Consider the following 16,618-nt stretch of genomic DNA (forward strand, 5'->3'; position numbering starts at 1 on the left):
GGCCAACGCACAACAGGGCATTATTGACACATCCCAGCTGCAGAGCTCCACCACCCCAGTTGCTCAGTGGGGGGATGCGTTAACAGACCTGAGGCAGAGGTAGTCTGAAGGCTAGGGAGCTGTAGGGAAAGAAGGTTGCTAGTTCAAGTGCCTGGTCCAGCTGTGGAAATCTGGGCATTGGACAGTGATATTACTTGCCAATAATAAGAAGAAACAATATGTTTCAGCCTGAAATAGCATGTGTCTGGGTTACAGGATGGCCTGTAGAGTCTAAAACAAATACAGTACACTGAGTGACATCTAACACAGTCGACGCTAAGCCTGTTAATCCATTCAATCCCAAATTTTTCCCAGACATAACGCTATCAAAATCATCCGTCACTGATATTTTCATGGAAAAGTGGGTGAAAAATGTGTTTTATGGGATAATGTGTGCATCTGTGTTGCACTACCACTAGAACGGTCTATCACACTCTAGAGTGACTACTTCACATATCAAACACCCTTACACATATATCGATGCTTTGACAATGGCCTTTTATGTTCATATTTGATGTGCAAGGTATCCTTATGTGTCTGCTGTTGACGTTCCAGGACACACTACCAATACCATGACATCAACAAAAGCACATGGTTGGGTTTAGAAAATAACATATTGGTTTGGCATTTGGGGAAGGGAACACTCGGCTCCTAGGTGAAAGTCCAGGATTTGTTGGACCCATCCACCACCCCTCCTACCCACCCTTTAAAGACTTTCCTGCTCCTCATATTACGTTGTTAGCAGCAGCGTTTCAACCTGACCGCATCCAGCAGCTTATCATACAGCCCTGATAGGTGCCATCTGGCCAACCAGAGGTATGTCATAACAACGCCAAAGGTTACATCCAGCCGTGTTACATACTTCTGGGAAAGGTGGTGATCAAATCATTGACGAAGTCATAATCACTGATAAAATTGTTCCTGTCATGATGTGTTTGCACAAGTTCAGCATATGAATTCAACAGCCTGGCTGGCAAATGGCATGTCTCCCCCTCATAGTCTACATCTGACCCATGGCTTTCACATTCACTGAAGACACAACACATTCTCACTCTGACCTCGTCACATATTGACGTTTTGGTCATGGACCTTCCATACAACGTAAAAGGTACCAAGGGTGCGTGGGTTGTTGATGTTCTGGGACGCCATGTAAAGTTCTGCCTGTTACATGCATTGTCCTCTTTCAAAATACATTTCTGCTTTCACAGGAAATTTAGCGTCACACCACATCAGTACAGCACCGTGAATTGAGTTTTCTTTTCCTACAACAACAAACACACATGGTTGAGTTTGAGGCAACAAAAACATATGGTTAGGTTTAGGAAAAAAGAACAGGGTTTGGGTTTAGAATCTTACAAGATGCTAGCACCTCTCTCTCGGATGAAAGTTGGTCTTGGTTTGATCATTTCCGCCTGATATTTGGCCGGGCGCCGTTAAACTATAACGGCAACCAGCCACGTATCATGCCAGTGTTAAAAGACGCCTTTTTTCATTGGTTACGTTGCAAGTCACTGCCCAGGTGCCACATTACAACTACTTTAGAGTGAGATCGGGCTTGAAGACAGCATCTTTTTGATTCTGAGGGACAACTGTCAGGTTGTATGCATCCAAAACTTCACTCAAAGTGAACCTTAAAAAAGGATAGAAGGTTTTATAGAAAAAGAACTATGTATGTGTAGAAGTACATCTACATTTGGTTGCACTGTGTTATCCCACTGGTCACTAATGTTGCTGTCAACATGTTCACTAATTCTGTGACCCCACTGAACAAAGTTGAGTAATTGCAAATGCACATATGAATACTAGACACCTTAAAGATGTTGTTTTGTCTTCATTGAGACCCTTTATTATTTCATTATTTTCTGTAAATTCATTGATACATGATTCAGTAACATTTTTAGAGTCTTCTAACTGAAAACTTTTTTTGCGGTCACTATTGCCAATGGTGGGATTTAATGGGTTAACCATCACTGATCACATTTATTTACAGATATTCCTGAAACCCTGCCCTTTTCCTGTTTGTTTCATCTTGATTAATGCAATCAAGAGTGACTTGAGGGTGTGAGAAACTTTTCTTGAGGCAGCTCACAACTGCATGAATGTGAGTGTTGCTGCAAACACATTTGCAATCCAAGCCAACTTTCCCAGGATAAATAAAGATGAAAAAAAAGCAGGTGGCGCTGCTCTCAGCCCTCACCCGTGGGGAAGCGTTTGGACACAGAGGATGCGAGGAATGCCGGACAGACGTGAATCTGTTGGGCGTGGAGTAAATATGCTCAGAATGGAATGCCAAACTACAAGCAAACAGCTTAGAGGTGAATAGGTGACCCAGTGTTCATGTAGCTGCTTCTCTGAGGCTAACTATGCTAATAAATGTTGTCTTCCTTACCCACTCCCCCCTTATCCCCTGTTTCTTTTTCATTCTGTCTTGCCACATCTGTTGCCACTGACCCTGGTGTGGATAAATCACAGTTCTGACACGGGCTGGGGTAAATTTGACCACTTCCTGTTTCCAGCCCCATTGGGCCCCCTCAGGAATGCGTGTGTGCAGAACTGTGTAGCCCCAGTCAGAGTTTGAATTTCTAAATGTTGGCAGACCACGTTTCTGTGGGTAGCCCAACAGAAAGCAGAGTAGCAAACATTTGGATAGGACAAACCAGGAAGGACGAGAGATGCATATTAGTTGTGATAGATTTAACTGGGTATGTAAATTTGGTCTCATTTGTTGTCTGGAAATGTGGAAATCCTGACTGTAGAAGACTAAAAATGTATTTTTGTCTCTTTGCTTACAATGTAGACACATTTTACTGCCTTTAAATGAAGATCTGAAATCAAATTTGTGTTAAAAAAAAGGCATTTGGCTACGACGATGTTGCCTTTTCATGGCTCTGTCACATTGCCTCACATGTTCAAGCTCTTCACAAACAAGCATATTAATGTCCCACACTGTGATGACAAAGCCAACTCTGTCCTCGCGCTGTATTTTGACCGAGGCATAATAAAGACAGATCCGAGCTGATTAGAGAATCAGCTGGATAACTGAGAAGGCACATGCTGCTCAGACACGGAAAAGAAATCAGGTCATCAGCTCCTTCCAAAGCACACTGACTCCATTAGAGCCCTTTTAAAGAATCAAATTACAGTGTTTTGTAACGATGCTTAAGCTGAGGCAAAGTCGAGAAACTGCTGTGCAACACTTTGAGTACCGTATATATATTTTTCAATCAATCATTCATCTGATCTATAAATGTCAAAAAAATGAGAAAGATTCCCCTCACAAGTGCCTGCAGCCCACTCCTCCCATGGCTTGTTTTGTCAGACCAACGGTCAAAAGATTCACAATGACAAATGGGCGACAGCAGCAGATATGACAAGTCGGAGCCCGGGAACAGTTGGCTTTTATTTCTCGATAAATTACTTTTAACGATAAATTGATGCTGACAATTGTTGTACATTAACTTTCTGTCAGTGGACTAATTGACTAATTGCTTTAGCTCTACTGCAAATGTCATCCTGATATTCTGTCAAAGCTGTTGGCTAAACATTATTAATCTACTTCAAAATAGTACATAAAAACCTTTGCATAATTAATACAAATATGCTCCTATGTAGACAGTGAGAAGAATATGTCTATGTCTTGCAAATATTAGAAATTCCATATGAACGCTTATAAAGTGCAGAAAAATGTTGTTATTCTGGTATGCAGTACATGACAATACATTTAGCCTGTATCCGCACAGAGTCACATTGAGGCTGCAAATAGGGATTATTTTCTATTGAATATTTCCTTAATTAATTGATTAGTTGAAATGTCAGTGTTTCCCAAAGCCTGAGATGATGTCCTCAAATGTTATTTGTCCACAACCCAAAGATTTCCAATTTACTATCATAAAGGAGTACAGAAACCAAAATATTCGCATTTATGATGCTAAAATCTATGGAAGCCAAGGAATGACCACGCTTCCAAATATTTTTCAATGCCATTACTTCAGGATCATGAGTTAATTTTTTCGTTATCTTGAGAAAACAAGCTTTATTTTGTGAGAGCAAAGCTGAATAAAGGGGGTGAAAGTAGTGAATGTTAAAAGTTATGATTGTCACAGCCTCTAATGCAGCCACCTACTGTATAGACCGTTTTACTGTTAGTAAACAGTATGACATTTTTTGGTGAGCGGGGCTTAGCTGGAGGTAAAACTATTCTCCAAAGACATTAACTAATATTAGCTCTTAAGTTCTGTTGGCTAGTTTTCAACAATGGAGGAAGATGATGCGAGTGGTGCGTTCATAAATACTCATTCTGAGTGGCAGAACGCACTCTAGGCACACTGTCTGGGGAGACGGAGCAGTAGAGTGCTGAGCAGAGTGAATGTGTCATTAACTTAACTGTACGTTAATTCATATAGAAATATAACGCTCAGTTTCTTTGACCAACAGGGCTCTCATTTTAGTGTAGAGTGAATTGTAGACTGAATTTACGAATGTACCATGTCAGATCACTCACTCTCCGGACCGCAAGTGTCACTTGAACAAGTAAAAACTGACCAATGGGTCCAGACTGGCCGACCCGTATGCTCTCATTCAGTGGATGGATGATGTCACAGGAAGCTTTGTGGTTGATTACAATGCCAGTCTTACAAAGGAGGACAACACTTGAACAGTTTCCTCCAGTTTGTTTTGCTATCAAAGCTCATGTTAGCTAATGTGCTAAAAAGTTAACGATATAGAGAAATCCAATATTCCTCTTAATACCTCCTCAGTTTCTGATGAGGTGGACATGATAACCCTTAATACACATAACGTTATTCATCCCTACAACAGGAAATACTTTTTCTGTCACCTGACATGAAGTGTGCGCTGCACGTGAGCATTTTTCGTGAGTCTTTTCATCTTATCGCATTTAACAGTAGCTGTCTTTGTTTTTGTTGACAGGCAGTGGCGGCTGGTATGCAATGAAATTTAAGTTTTGAGCCATGACTCCTTCTATCTTGGCTCCCAATCACACAAAAAATGACATTCTAAGACTCCTGTGTAGCCCACAGCCCTGTGGGGGCAAGTCGTGTTTTGTCTCCAGCTACTTAAATTAAGTCATTGTGACATCGGGCCTAAAAGGGTCTGTAATAACTCATTCTTTATGATCCTACCCCGTGCCAAGCGTGAACAGGTGTGTCATTGGAGCCTGGCCACTGTTGTGTGCACAGAACCTCTGTGAGGACACCATGTCACTAACTTCATTACCTTTACCATCTGATGCAATTAATAACATCAATATTAGGCACTCCTTTATTTGACATTTTTCCCGATCTCTCGTAAACATTAGAAGTAGCCTAATAAGAGGAGACAACCTTTTTGTAATTATTGTAACTATCTCATTAGATAACAAAGCTAATTTTCTCAAAATAAAAAAATAAAGCAAGTCTTTTTTTAGTGATATAAGCCTAGATTAATTACTGAGTTATCACAGGATAACAAAGCTTGTTTTCTTGAGATAACAAAATAATTAACTCGTGAACTTGAGATAACTGCGTTAAATAAATATCCAGAGGCATGGCTGTTCTTGGTTTTGTAGAAACCAGAGAATTTAACACACCTGATTCTGACCTGTGATGCTGTGAACCTTTACTCATTTATTTATTTCTATTTTTTCTTTGTTTGGTTTGGTTTGGTCATATTGTTTGATTCTTTGACATATGCAATATGTATATGTATAATTTTTTCTCATAGTGCGGACAATGTGTTCTGTGTTAGTTAGGGAATAGGTTGGAAAAGAGGATGTATATGAAGAGATGTGTATCTTCCGTCACCCTTGTTTTGTATTGTTATCATCTAAAAAAATAAATTAAAAAAACAACCTCAAAAGCCAATTATTTGAAAATAAAATTAGTTGGCCAGCTCTATGTCATAATAATGAATAATCATTTGTATAGTGATACAGTATGACTAATGGGGGCAAGATGACTATCTGCTTATAGAAACACTTGAATCTCAAAGGAAATGCAGATAACTTAAGTGTGTATTTTTGGACCCTGAACAAAACCAGCCTTTTTAAACTGTGTGTGGCTGGGTTTAAAAGACCATCATATCGCCTCCGTCTGCTGTAAAAAGAAAGACTGGGGTCACAGACAGATCTGTCACAGACCACGAGACCTCCGCATGGAGCAGCAGAGCCACAGCGTCCACCCAAACAGTGCGGCCTTTGATAGCACGTCACTCACCACCACCCGGGGCCCCCCGACAACCACTGGCCTTCTTTTAATAACACAGCCTCCTCCTCAGCCCAAGAAAAATTTTCTTGGGGAAGAAGACGATGGAAACGAGTAAAGAAAAATGGGAAGAAAAAAAAAGCCCCAGTTTAGGGTTGTAATAATATGAACACATGGCATTTGAGGGTGCCAAGAATAATAAGGGGCTCTAAAACCAGTGCATTCCTTTCAAATGAAACCCCATACTCGCCTGGCAGCCACCATACACTTTTCAACCCTATTCATCATCTAAGAGGAAGACTAAGGTAGCACTGAGGGAACGAGCTCACTCTGACTGCAAGTCACTGCTGTCACCAGTAGAGTTTCCATCTGAATGTAGTGCAAATTTTAACCAAATTTTGAAAAACTCAGCCAAATAAAATGCAAATGTATGTGTTTTTTTTTTTTCATCCACTGCTGTTATGAGAATATTCGGGAGCAGTTGACTGAAATGCTATTCCTCAGAATCCTGCAGAAGAAGAGGTCACATAGATTTAGCCCCCTCAGTTCAGTTTGGTACGCTTTCTCTCCGTTTCCACTGTGGAAAGTTGTGGATGGTACCAATGATACCGTTCTGTACCGTCCCCATTTTTGGTTCCCCCTCTGTTGGGGTACCTAGCACACAGATCTGGTACTAAAAGGTGGAGCTGTGAACACTGCAGTCTGATTGGTCAATAGAGGACGGTCACTCTGCTCAGGGCTGAGTTGTGTCTGGTTTTGAGGCTCATGTAAGTGCTGTTTATACTGTGGAGAGTTTTATTAGTAAACTGTAAATATAAAATGAAAGGATGTTTTGCTGCCTCTTGCAGCAGCTGGAGTCGAAAAAAAAACAAACAACGAAATTCACTGGGCCGACTGCCGGCAACATTTAAGGTGGAGCGTCAATGTGTAATGTTACTCAATGCATGAGTTGACGACATGAATCCATCAGCACACCTTAAATTTCACTGTGACAACTTTGACCATTAATTTAGTTTTTATATTTTATTTATTACAACTTCTGGGCCAGTCACCGGATCGAAAATCAAAAATACTTTTTTTCATTATACTTATAGTGTGAAAGAAACGTCTGTAAATCAGTGGATACAATTTATTTAACAACACAACCCAGGTGAAATGATTTGTTTCACTATCGGAATTGGATCACTTCAGTCCGATGACAGTTCGAAAGTCTACAAGAGCTGCACGATGAAATCATTTTGTCTCCATTCAAGTTAGCAGAGGGCCGAACCGGAGATTAGGTGCTCAGTCTGCGGAAGTCTCGAGCATGCCTGCTTTTTGGGCCTTACAATGCGGACATAGAGCACATATTTAACACACCAAAGTCAAACTGGTTTCATGCACATCTGTGCAACTTTCATAGGGATGAATGGGGCCTGCCTCCAACGCTGTATCCAGTTCTCTGTATACATCCATAATAATAATGGAGAGCACACTGGACAATGGAGATAAAGTTTTTAACAATTACAGCCAGATGCTCTTAGAAGAGTTCTGGTCACAGCTCTGTGTGAAGACATAAGTGTCTTTTAAGTCATCCGGAAACTATGAGGAGATGACGATATGTCATGAGTGTATGTTATCAATTTTTTGCTGAATCTGTTTCCATTGCACTTAGTTACATATATCGATACACCAACTTTTTTGACTCCCCACTGCATAAAAACTTTATTTGCAAAATGTAGAAACTTTTAAATTTTTGGTGTTTCCACTCTTTTAAATATGCAGACTGAGAATGTGCACGAAAAAAGTGGATGGAAATGCACCTATTGTCCCTGCAGTGTTACACCAAAGACATTTTTCATATCAATTTTCATATCATCTGACACCTCCATGTCAAAATCTAAACATCATTACATTTATGTCTTGTGCATTTGCTCGTAATGAAGCTCCGGGTGATGCGACTTCAGCAGACTGTGTTGTACAAGCAGCAGCAGAGAGGATGATTACATAAAACACAGCAGCCTCTGGCAGCACTGCGGTGGGATATGAGAAAGAGTTTTGGGGCTTACCGACTACTTTGGGCAGTTTCTGTCGCCTCAGTGGAATACGGGGAAGTTTAGTGCTGATTCGGCTGAATCGTCCACACAGGATCCGCTTGGCTTTTTTGCTGTTGGTAGAGTTGTCTTGGTTAGGGTTGAAAAGGGATGACGCCATGGAAATCCAAATGAATCATTCAAAAGAGGCATATTAAAGCTGGCCCTGTGCCTCTTTTGAGGGCTCGGAGGCCGCTCACATTGCTGCTCACACTCTAATGTCAATATATAAAAGTACTTAAAATACAATTTATATACATTTATTCATTTAACAACCTGGTACCTGTGAGAGAGCGTAGAAGGAAAATATTCCCCTCTATTTTCATAACCAGGGCAACCCTCCTACTAGGAACCCGAGCCCCCTTCCCACAAGTCATGAACCACGGGGGTGAAGACACCTATCTGTCACTCACTTGTGGTCGTCTTTGTGTCGACACAGGCAGCAGCAGCACAGCAGCGAGAGCAGGACGATCAGTAAAAAGGAGACCAGGGTTCCAGCCGCGATCACACCCATCCGCTGGTTGGGCTCTGAAAGACGAGATGCAGGGAATTCTGGGTGTGCCACATTGGTGCAGCAGAACTCTGAATGCCAGTTTCAACAAATCTCTCGCTCTGTCATCACTAACGCTAAAGACCTTGGCATATAGCAAATTATTATGATTTACTGCACAAGTGAACACAAGCGACTCGAGCAGAGGGTTTAGCTAACTGTGTATAATCTTTATCAACGTGATAGTTGGCTTTGATAACAAAGATATAGCATCGCGTTGCGTTGGCGATTGATTTTCAATAGCTGCATGACATGAAGCATCTCTGAGGAATATCGCAACAGGCTGAAATTCACTATTAATCTTATCTCCCTCAAGACCACTTTCATTGCCTATTTCCTGCAAGCCCTCACCCCCTCTTTACTGCACGCCCTTCGCCGTAACTCATCGATGATTTATTAGCACTCCTCCCTCTTCAAGTTGGACACACCCCAAAGATAGTAAGTGCTGTGTTGCATAAGCACGGACGGCATTTGGCGCTCGCAAGGACGGATGACACTAGAAGAGAGGCAAACCATCAGTTAAGGGCTAAGTAGCGGCGGCCCTCGGGTCTTTACACTGTCACATAAGGCTGAGATGGATTGTTGGGCAGTCTGGGCGTGGCGTGTTGTCATTGCTCTGCACTCGCAGCTGGATAAAGAATGGAAAACAGTTTGGGTGGGGGGTAAGTTAAAAGGTCTTGTGATATCATCACCAATGCCAAAATGCCACCTTTGTGTCCCTAACTACAATATTCTCCTCGCCGGCCTCTAATGATCTCTTCTTTCCAAACAGTTTCCCTCCGCTCTCTGTCTCCCTTCCAAGTTCTCTTTTTCTCTCATATTTTCCCCATCCCCCTCTGTATTTCTTCTTCCTTCCTCTTCCTCTCTCTCCCTCTCTGGCTGGACAGGAAGAGAGCCAAAAAACACAGCCATAAAAAGGACACCGGTCTGGGTCTGGAAACGCTATCAAGGCCTTGCTACGTTAACTCTCCCACTACACACACTGACCTGAATAAATGTGTTTGTTGGTACTCAGAGCATACAGCCAACTGTTAGACATTTAATACACAGGCAGCACTAGTGGCATCTGGCTCTTTGGACAAACACTTCACAGGGTTATAATTCTTTCGTTATGTGTAGTACAAGTAAGAAATAGCTGTTTTACGCCTCTGAAAAAGGTACATTATCGAGAAAAACACTCCTGACTACTGCTGTTCACAGAGAAGCCTTTAAAAACATCACAACCACAAAAGCATGTGGTTAAAAAGAGAGATGTTCTTACGGAGATAGCAAGCGCCAGACACAGGATCGCAGTTCTTGTCGTTGCAGGAGCAGGTTTGGTTGCAGTTCACTCCGTACTGGCCAGGTTGACAGGTCATATTGCAGCTTGAGTGCAGACAAAAACAACATCTGTTTAATGTTCATTCCAAGTGACAGATGCAGAAAATAGGACACAGAAAAAGAGAGGAGCCATAAATGGGATCAGTTTTTTAGTTCCAGGCGAAATCTTTCCTGTGATGGAAGTTTGTAGGAATTTAACTTTTTTATTTTATTTTAAGAGTGTTCTTTATCATTTTCTATTAAAAAAGAACTGCCTCAAAACACTCGCTTATTCAATTCCCAAGATATACAAGTGTTTGACAAAAGTAATATGAAAGCCATCAGCCCTTCGCACTGGGTGTTGTAAAACATAAACAGGAGATTCTTGGGGTGTGAGGTGTCTTGTGACTTACTAGGTGCCATAAAATCCCGGGTCACACAGGCACTCTCCGGTGACAACATGACAGATGCCGTTAAAACAGTGACTGCAGTTGTTCTCACAGTTCTCGCCATATGTGCCGTTGGGGCAGCGCACCTCGCACCTATTACACACAAAAGGAATGTTCTGATTACAGTCATTGTCAAGCGTACAGGTCACAGACATTATCACAGCATGGACACTGGGACTACAATAGCTACTAGTTAAAGGCACTGCCATTATGTTTTTAACTTTGAAAATGATACAAGCTCGACAGATAAAAAGGTCTGACTGCAAAACAAATTTTATGTTGTTTCTCTTTGACACTTTTATAACTGTACTGCGTGCAGTGGCGGATCTTCCCATAGGCGACATAGGCGGCCACCTAAGGGGGAAACCCAAAGGGAGGAGAGTAATAGAATAAGAGGAAATGAAAAGGCAAAGGACCAGGGCCATCCGAGGCACAGTAAAAATAAAAGTTTTTACTGTGCCAGTCAGTGTGCAGTGGGAATGTTTTAGTCCCCAGATTGTGCTGGAAAGTGAGCACTCCTACCGAGCGCCGAATGTGTTAGGTTTGGCACTGAACACGTGTGTTTTCTTACCTGTCCCCAATCCAGCCAGGGTTACAGTGGGAGCACTTGCCATGAATGGGGTCGCAGTGGTGACCGTCTTTACAGGTGGGACACACTTCCTGGCAGTTTTCGCCAAAGAAGCCTTTCGAGCAGAGCTGGTCACAGCGTGTCCCGTTCCAGCCTCTGTCACAGGTGATGCAGCGTCCCTCTGTCACCTTACAGGGCTGCTGGCCCTTGCAGTGCCCACACCTGTCAGCCAAGGAAAACAGAAAAAAGCTCGTTATTTATCTTGTTTGTATACAAATTCTTCCACGTCATCCAAGGTTCCTGCAGACCCTTAAAAAGTCTTAAAATACACTGAATAATTATTCCAAAAATAAGACCTCAAATGGTATCAAAATGTCTCATATCAATCTTTCTGAAGTCATAAAAATGCCAAGCCAGGGTAAATAGGATTTTGTGATTTTGTGTGATTTTTTTTTCTGAATTTATCTTCAAATAATTGGTAACATCTAATTTTTAAAAAATATTTCAGTGTTTTGTTTCTGATGTTGCGCTGTAAAATCTCTAAATATTTGGTAACATCTGTTTTTTAAGAATTTTTAAGATGTCTGATGTTGCATTGTAACATCTTTAAATAATTGGTAACAATAATTTTTTTTTAAATATTTTTTTTTCTGATGTTGCATTGTTAAATCTCCAAATAATTGGTAACATATATTTTATAAAAAATATTTTAGTTTTTTTTTCTGCTGTTGCGTTGTAAAAATTTAAAATAATTGGTTACATCAATTTTTAAAAAAATATATTTTTATTTCTGATGTTGGGTTGTAAAATCATCAAATAATTGGTAACATCTTATTTTTAAAAAACTTTTTTTTAATAATTTTTTTAAAATATTTTTTTTTTCTGATGTTGCATTGTTAAATCTCCAAATAATTGGTAACATATATTTTATAAAAAATATTTTAGTTTTTTTTTTTGATGTTGCGCTGAAAAATCTTCAGATATTTGGTAACAATCATTTTTTTAAAAAATATTTTAGTATTTTTTTTTCAGATGTTGCATTGTAAAATCTCCAAATAACTGGTAACATATAATCTTTAAATTTTCTTTTTACTAATTGCATCTCACATTAATAACGTTCCCAGATCAGGATGGTGAAACCAAAAACATGCATATCTTGTTTCTTGCCAGAATGCTCAGAGCAGAGGATCCACTGTCTGCTAGCTAGCTGTCACTGTAATCTGGACAGTACAGAGAAGTGCAAATTTAACAAAACCTTGCTATTTCATCAAGATTGTGTGGCACATCTGAAACCAGTACAAGGCAATGCATATGATGACTGGTGTACTTCATGCAAAAAGCTTTTCACACTCTGCACGATGGGAATCAAAGCAGTTGAATCCCACATGCAGAATAAGAATAGCAAAATCTCCAAGAAATCTCACAGTGAAACGTCAGGTATTTCACAGCTCTGTTCTAATTACTCTTTGCCACAACACAAAAAGTCATGTTTTATGTTACTATAAACACTTATAAATACTAAACTTTAGTAATCAATGCTGGTTCATGTTTTTTGTCTGCAATTTTGGTGTTAAATTTCATTACAAGTGGCATTAAAAAGTCTTAAATCTAACTTTCCTTAACCTGGAAGAAGCCTGATCTCATCTAAATCTAACAAAACTGTTTAAGGATCTGGATTTGTCTGCTTTAAGTTGTTGCTTCCATGGTCATTTAAGGAGATAAACACTGAACTCTGTGTTCTTTTTAGTTTATAGCAACTGTGTTGTGAGACTGTCACAGTCCATGGAAGGTAAACCACTTAACCTGAATTGCTTTTACATGTTGGCTGATGATTACGGAATAATGCGAAGACCAACTCCCAAATCTCACTTTATTATTGCTCCATTAGGCAACACGGTCAGATATTTTAAGGGTTATCAGCTGCAGCATATGTCAAAGCTTATTTCCTATTAAAACCACAAAACCGCACCATAATATAGATCAGACAAGGGAACTGAACATTAGGCATCTGTTAAACTGCATGTTTCCTTTGTTTTTATATGGTTCATCTGCTCTCTGCCAAGATTTTTTCCCCACCTGTTCCTGCAGTTTTGACCGTAGAACCCGGCAGGACATGGTTCCCTGCAGAACTTCCCACGGTACCCTGGGGTGCAAGTACACGAGCCGTCGGCCTGGTTGCACTTGCCGTGGATGCACTGGCAGTACCGTTCACACCGTGGGCCCCACAGCCTCTCCCGGCACTGGCAGCGCCCCGTGAACTGGTCGCATGGTGAATTGTTACAGTTACACTGGATTGCACAGTTCCTCCCCGTCCAACCTGGATTGCACATGCACCGTCCTGTCATCGCATCGCAGACAGAGTTGATGCTGCAGTAGCAGTTGTTGTTGCACTGGGGACCCCAGACGCCAGGGTGGCATGTGCATTTGCCAGTGTCTTGGTCACACTTGCCCTTTTGGCATAAGCAAGCGTTCTCGCAGTTAGGTCCCCAACGGTTGTGGTTGCAGGTACACTGGCCGGTCAAGTCGTCGCACTGGCCGTTGGGGTAACAGTTACATTTCCCCTTGCAGTCAGGGCCCCAGAACTGGGCAGGGCACTCTGTGAAAAGACAGTGCAGTGATCAGGACATGGGAAGATTTCTTCTGAATTGTCAAACAAGAGTAAGAGTCTACAGCCATGCCAGTCGCTCTGTGAGGCTGATCTTAAGCACAGCAGTGCTTTGAGCTAAATGCCATCATGATAACGACACTCAATAGGGGGCTGCCCATTGTTCAGACAGCCCATCAATCTGAAGCCCCAGTAGTCTGAGAAGTGTCCCATTGGACCGAAAGCTCATTTGTATGACAGCCAGTTATCCTGTTTCTCCACTGGCACTTTCCAAAACATAAGCACATGGCTGATAATTGTGCAAAATGATGTTACCGGAACTTATCCACTAAGGTGATGGCATGACCCACCATACTTGACTTCTGATTCACTAGTACTTGTTGCCTTCATTGGTTGGGTTGGTTAGGTCTAGGCATGAGGGACTGGTTAGGTTAGGGTAAGAATATCAGAGTAAGCCGATCAGAGACAGAGTAAGGCGGGTCATATCTCCGCCACTGTACAAAGGTGCGATGACTAACTGGCCATGTGCTTCTGTTTGAGAGTGTGTGGCCTATTTTCTGAGAAAGCTGAGCAATGGGCGTTTGTTTTCGGAATAATAAGCTGTCGTACAAATGGGCTTTCTGTCCAGTGAGTACAGATAAAGCCAGATGTGGCACTGGATTATGATGATTTGCTGATGGTATGTTGGGTTTAATGTTGATTTGTCTGTGTACTATGTTGTATGTTGTATTTCTATGGCTGCAGCATGGGTGTAGGGCCCAAGACAAATTTCCCACTCTGTGGAACGATAAAGTTAATCTCGATCTTGATCTTGATTGATAGGAACGTTTTCTGAACTACAGAGGCTTCGCAATTATGGACCGTCAGAACAATGGCATTGCACTCGTCAGTGCTAACATGCTGTATTTTTGAAGGTCGCCTTCTTTGTTTCCTATGGTCACCATCTTTGTTTAGAGTGTTAGCTAATGTATCAGAGGGCTAAGGCTGATGGGAGTGTGACTGGGTATTTGCTCATAAACACAGGTATTTGGCAAGTTAAGTTTTTGGCCTGATACTTGCACAAGACGAAAAAGGATCACTAAAGTTTCTACAGTTTATCTTGAGGGGAATATAAACGTGTATTCCACATATTATGGCAATCCATTCAATAGCTGTCACATTTCAGTCAAAACCACAAATGTCAACCTGCCAGAAGGGCTGGAGGAAAAGTCACAGGGACACCAAAGTATTCAAGACTCTGGGCTTCATGGATATGGCTGTAATATGTCATTGCAATCCAATGGTTGTTGAGATATTTCAGTCTAGACCAGCTGACAGATCAGCATCGACATCCCCAGAGCTGCTAGCATGGCTAAAAACACCATGTGCAGTAATTTCCCCTCATGCAACAGTTTCAGATTTTTAATGAGAGCTAAAAACTGTGTTCAAATGTTGAAATATGTTCTAATGATTTGACCTTTGAAAGACCAGAGACAAAAGACAAAAAGGTAGAAATGCAGATACAAGGTAAGAAATCCCTTACTAGTGTCACAGCTAGCTCCAAAGTATCCATGGCGACAGCGACATTCATTCGGCCTGACACACACCTCATTTTCCTTGCAGGTGAAGTTGCCTTCGCAGAGAGCTTGGGGGTGAACAAGAACAGGCCGTATTATTCATGCGGCTTGCACAATGAGCTATACGACACGTGCTGATAAATGACCTCTGTATGGTACATACGTGTCAGGCATTCATCCCCTAGCTGCCCCCATCCGCTGCAGCACACGAATCCTGATGATCTGGAAAAGAAGTTACGAGACTGAGAGTGAGAGGGGAATGATGAAGAACCTGGCTGTAATACAATGAAACAAACACATATCAAAGTGGCAGCGTACAAACCCAACTCATGCCTCTTTGATCTCACAGGTTTTTAATGATGTGGCTGATGCCAAATTCTGCAAATGTATGCGAGGCATTGTACATGACGCATGTGCTTCAAACATGTTTGTATAATTATCTGAATGTGGGTCATTCCCAGCTGTATATGGAACAAAATAAATCCCTTTACCGCTGAATCTATGTAGTTTATCTTTCTCTAAGTTTCCTCAGCTGTTGGGGAAATGTGAATATTCAGAGACAATATTTTGCAGCCAAGTTTTAGGCCAGGCCTGTCAGGAAAAGGACGGATGCGTCTCCTCTTCCTCCTACGCCTGTGACCTCTGTGGGGCCCCTGCAACACGTCAGCTTCCCCTTAAGTGTTTGAAGATGGCAGTTTGCTTTCAGTCAATGAGCAGGGAGCAACAGTGTTTTTTTATGCTGCCAAAACAGGCGCGTGGTAGAGATCACAGGTCTGAGCTCTGAATGCTTTCACTTGTTATGGGAGGAAGATGATTTTAAAATGAGCCTTTAACCATTTTAGGTACATAACGCTGCACTGGATTCAACTGTGGTGCGTCAGCTTTGACAAACTCCGGTCAACATGTATGCAGTTGACCCTTGTTGACCTTTAACACCCAACCAATCCATGTCAGCACCAGGAAGAGAGATTGCATTCACTGTTGTGCAGAATTAATTAGATGTTAAGAAGTGACGCTGTGTTCCTGTTTGCCTTTCATTATTACATAAAGAAAGTATCAGCTACCTTTGCCAAGAAATTCAATAGCTGCTCTCTAACTGATTCAGAAAGCCATTTTTCTGCATCGGCGCTGAAAGCATCGCATTCAAGTCGCAAAAACTAAGAACATAATGGGCATAATGGGAAAAACAAGTGAGTGGTGAGTGGGGACTTCACTGCAGTGAATACTGAATACTGGGAGGGGGGCAAAATGTCAAACTTGTCGAGAAATGAAGGCCAGTA

The 16,618-nt window shown here is 41.5% G+C and overlaps 1 protein-coding gene across 1 annotated transcript in view; it reads right to left on the minus strand.

Annotated features, from left to right (window-relative positions):
- The window catches only part of scarf2 (scavenger receptor class F, member 2), a 31,891-nt gene that overhangs the window by 11,365 nt on the left and 3,908 nt on the right, over window positions 1-16,618 (minus strand). Inside the window, exons 2-9 of the mRNA XM_078170548.1 lie at window positions 15,502-15,560; window positions 15,305-15,406; window positions 13,254-13,773; window positions 11,181-11,399; window positions 10,574-10,702; window positions 10,123-10,226; window positions 8,725-8,839; window positions 8,288-8,385 (exon numbers count right to left, since the gene is read on the minus strand). Coding sequence (XP_078026674.1) covers window positions 8,288-8,385; window positions 8,725-8,839; window positions 10,123-10,226; window positions 10,574-10,702; window positions 11,181-11,399; window positions 13,254-13,773; window positions 15,305-15,406; window positions 15,502-15,560 — 1,346 coding nt within the window. The remainder of the gene's footprint in view (window positions 1-8,287; window positions 8,386-8,724; window positions 8,840-10,122; window positions 10,227-10,573; window positions 10,703-11,180; window positions 11,400-13,253; window positions 13,774-15,304; window positions 15,407-15,501; window positions 15,561-16,618) is intronic.

Source organism: Epinephelus lanceolatus, chromosome 9, assembly GCF_041903045.1.
Source record: "Epinephelus lanceolatus isolate andai-2023 chromosome 9, ASM4190304v1, whole genome shotgun sequence".
In the NCBI taxonomy this organism is placed as follows: domain Eukaryota; kingdom Metazoa; phylum Chordata; class Actinopteri; order Perciformes; family Serranidae; genus Epinephelus; species Epinephelus lanceolatus.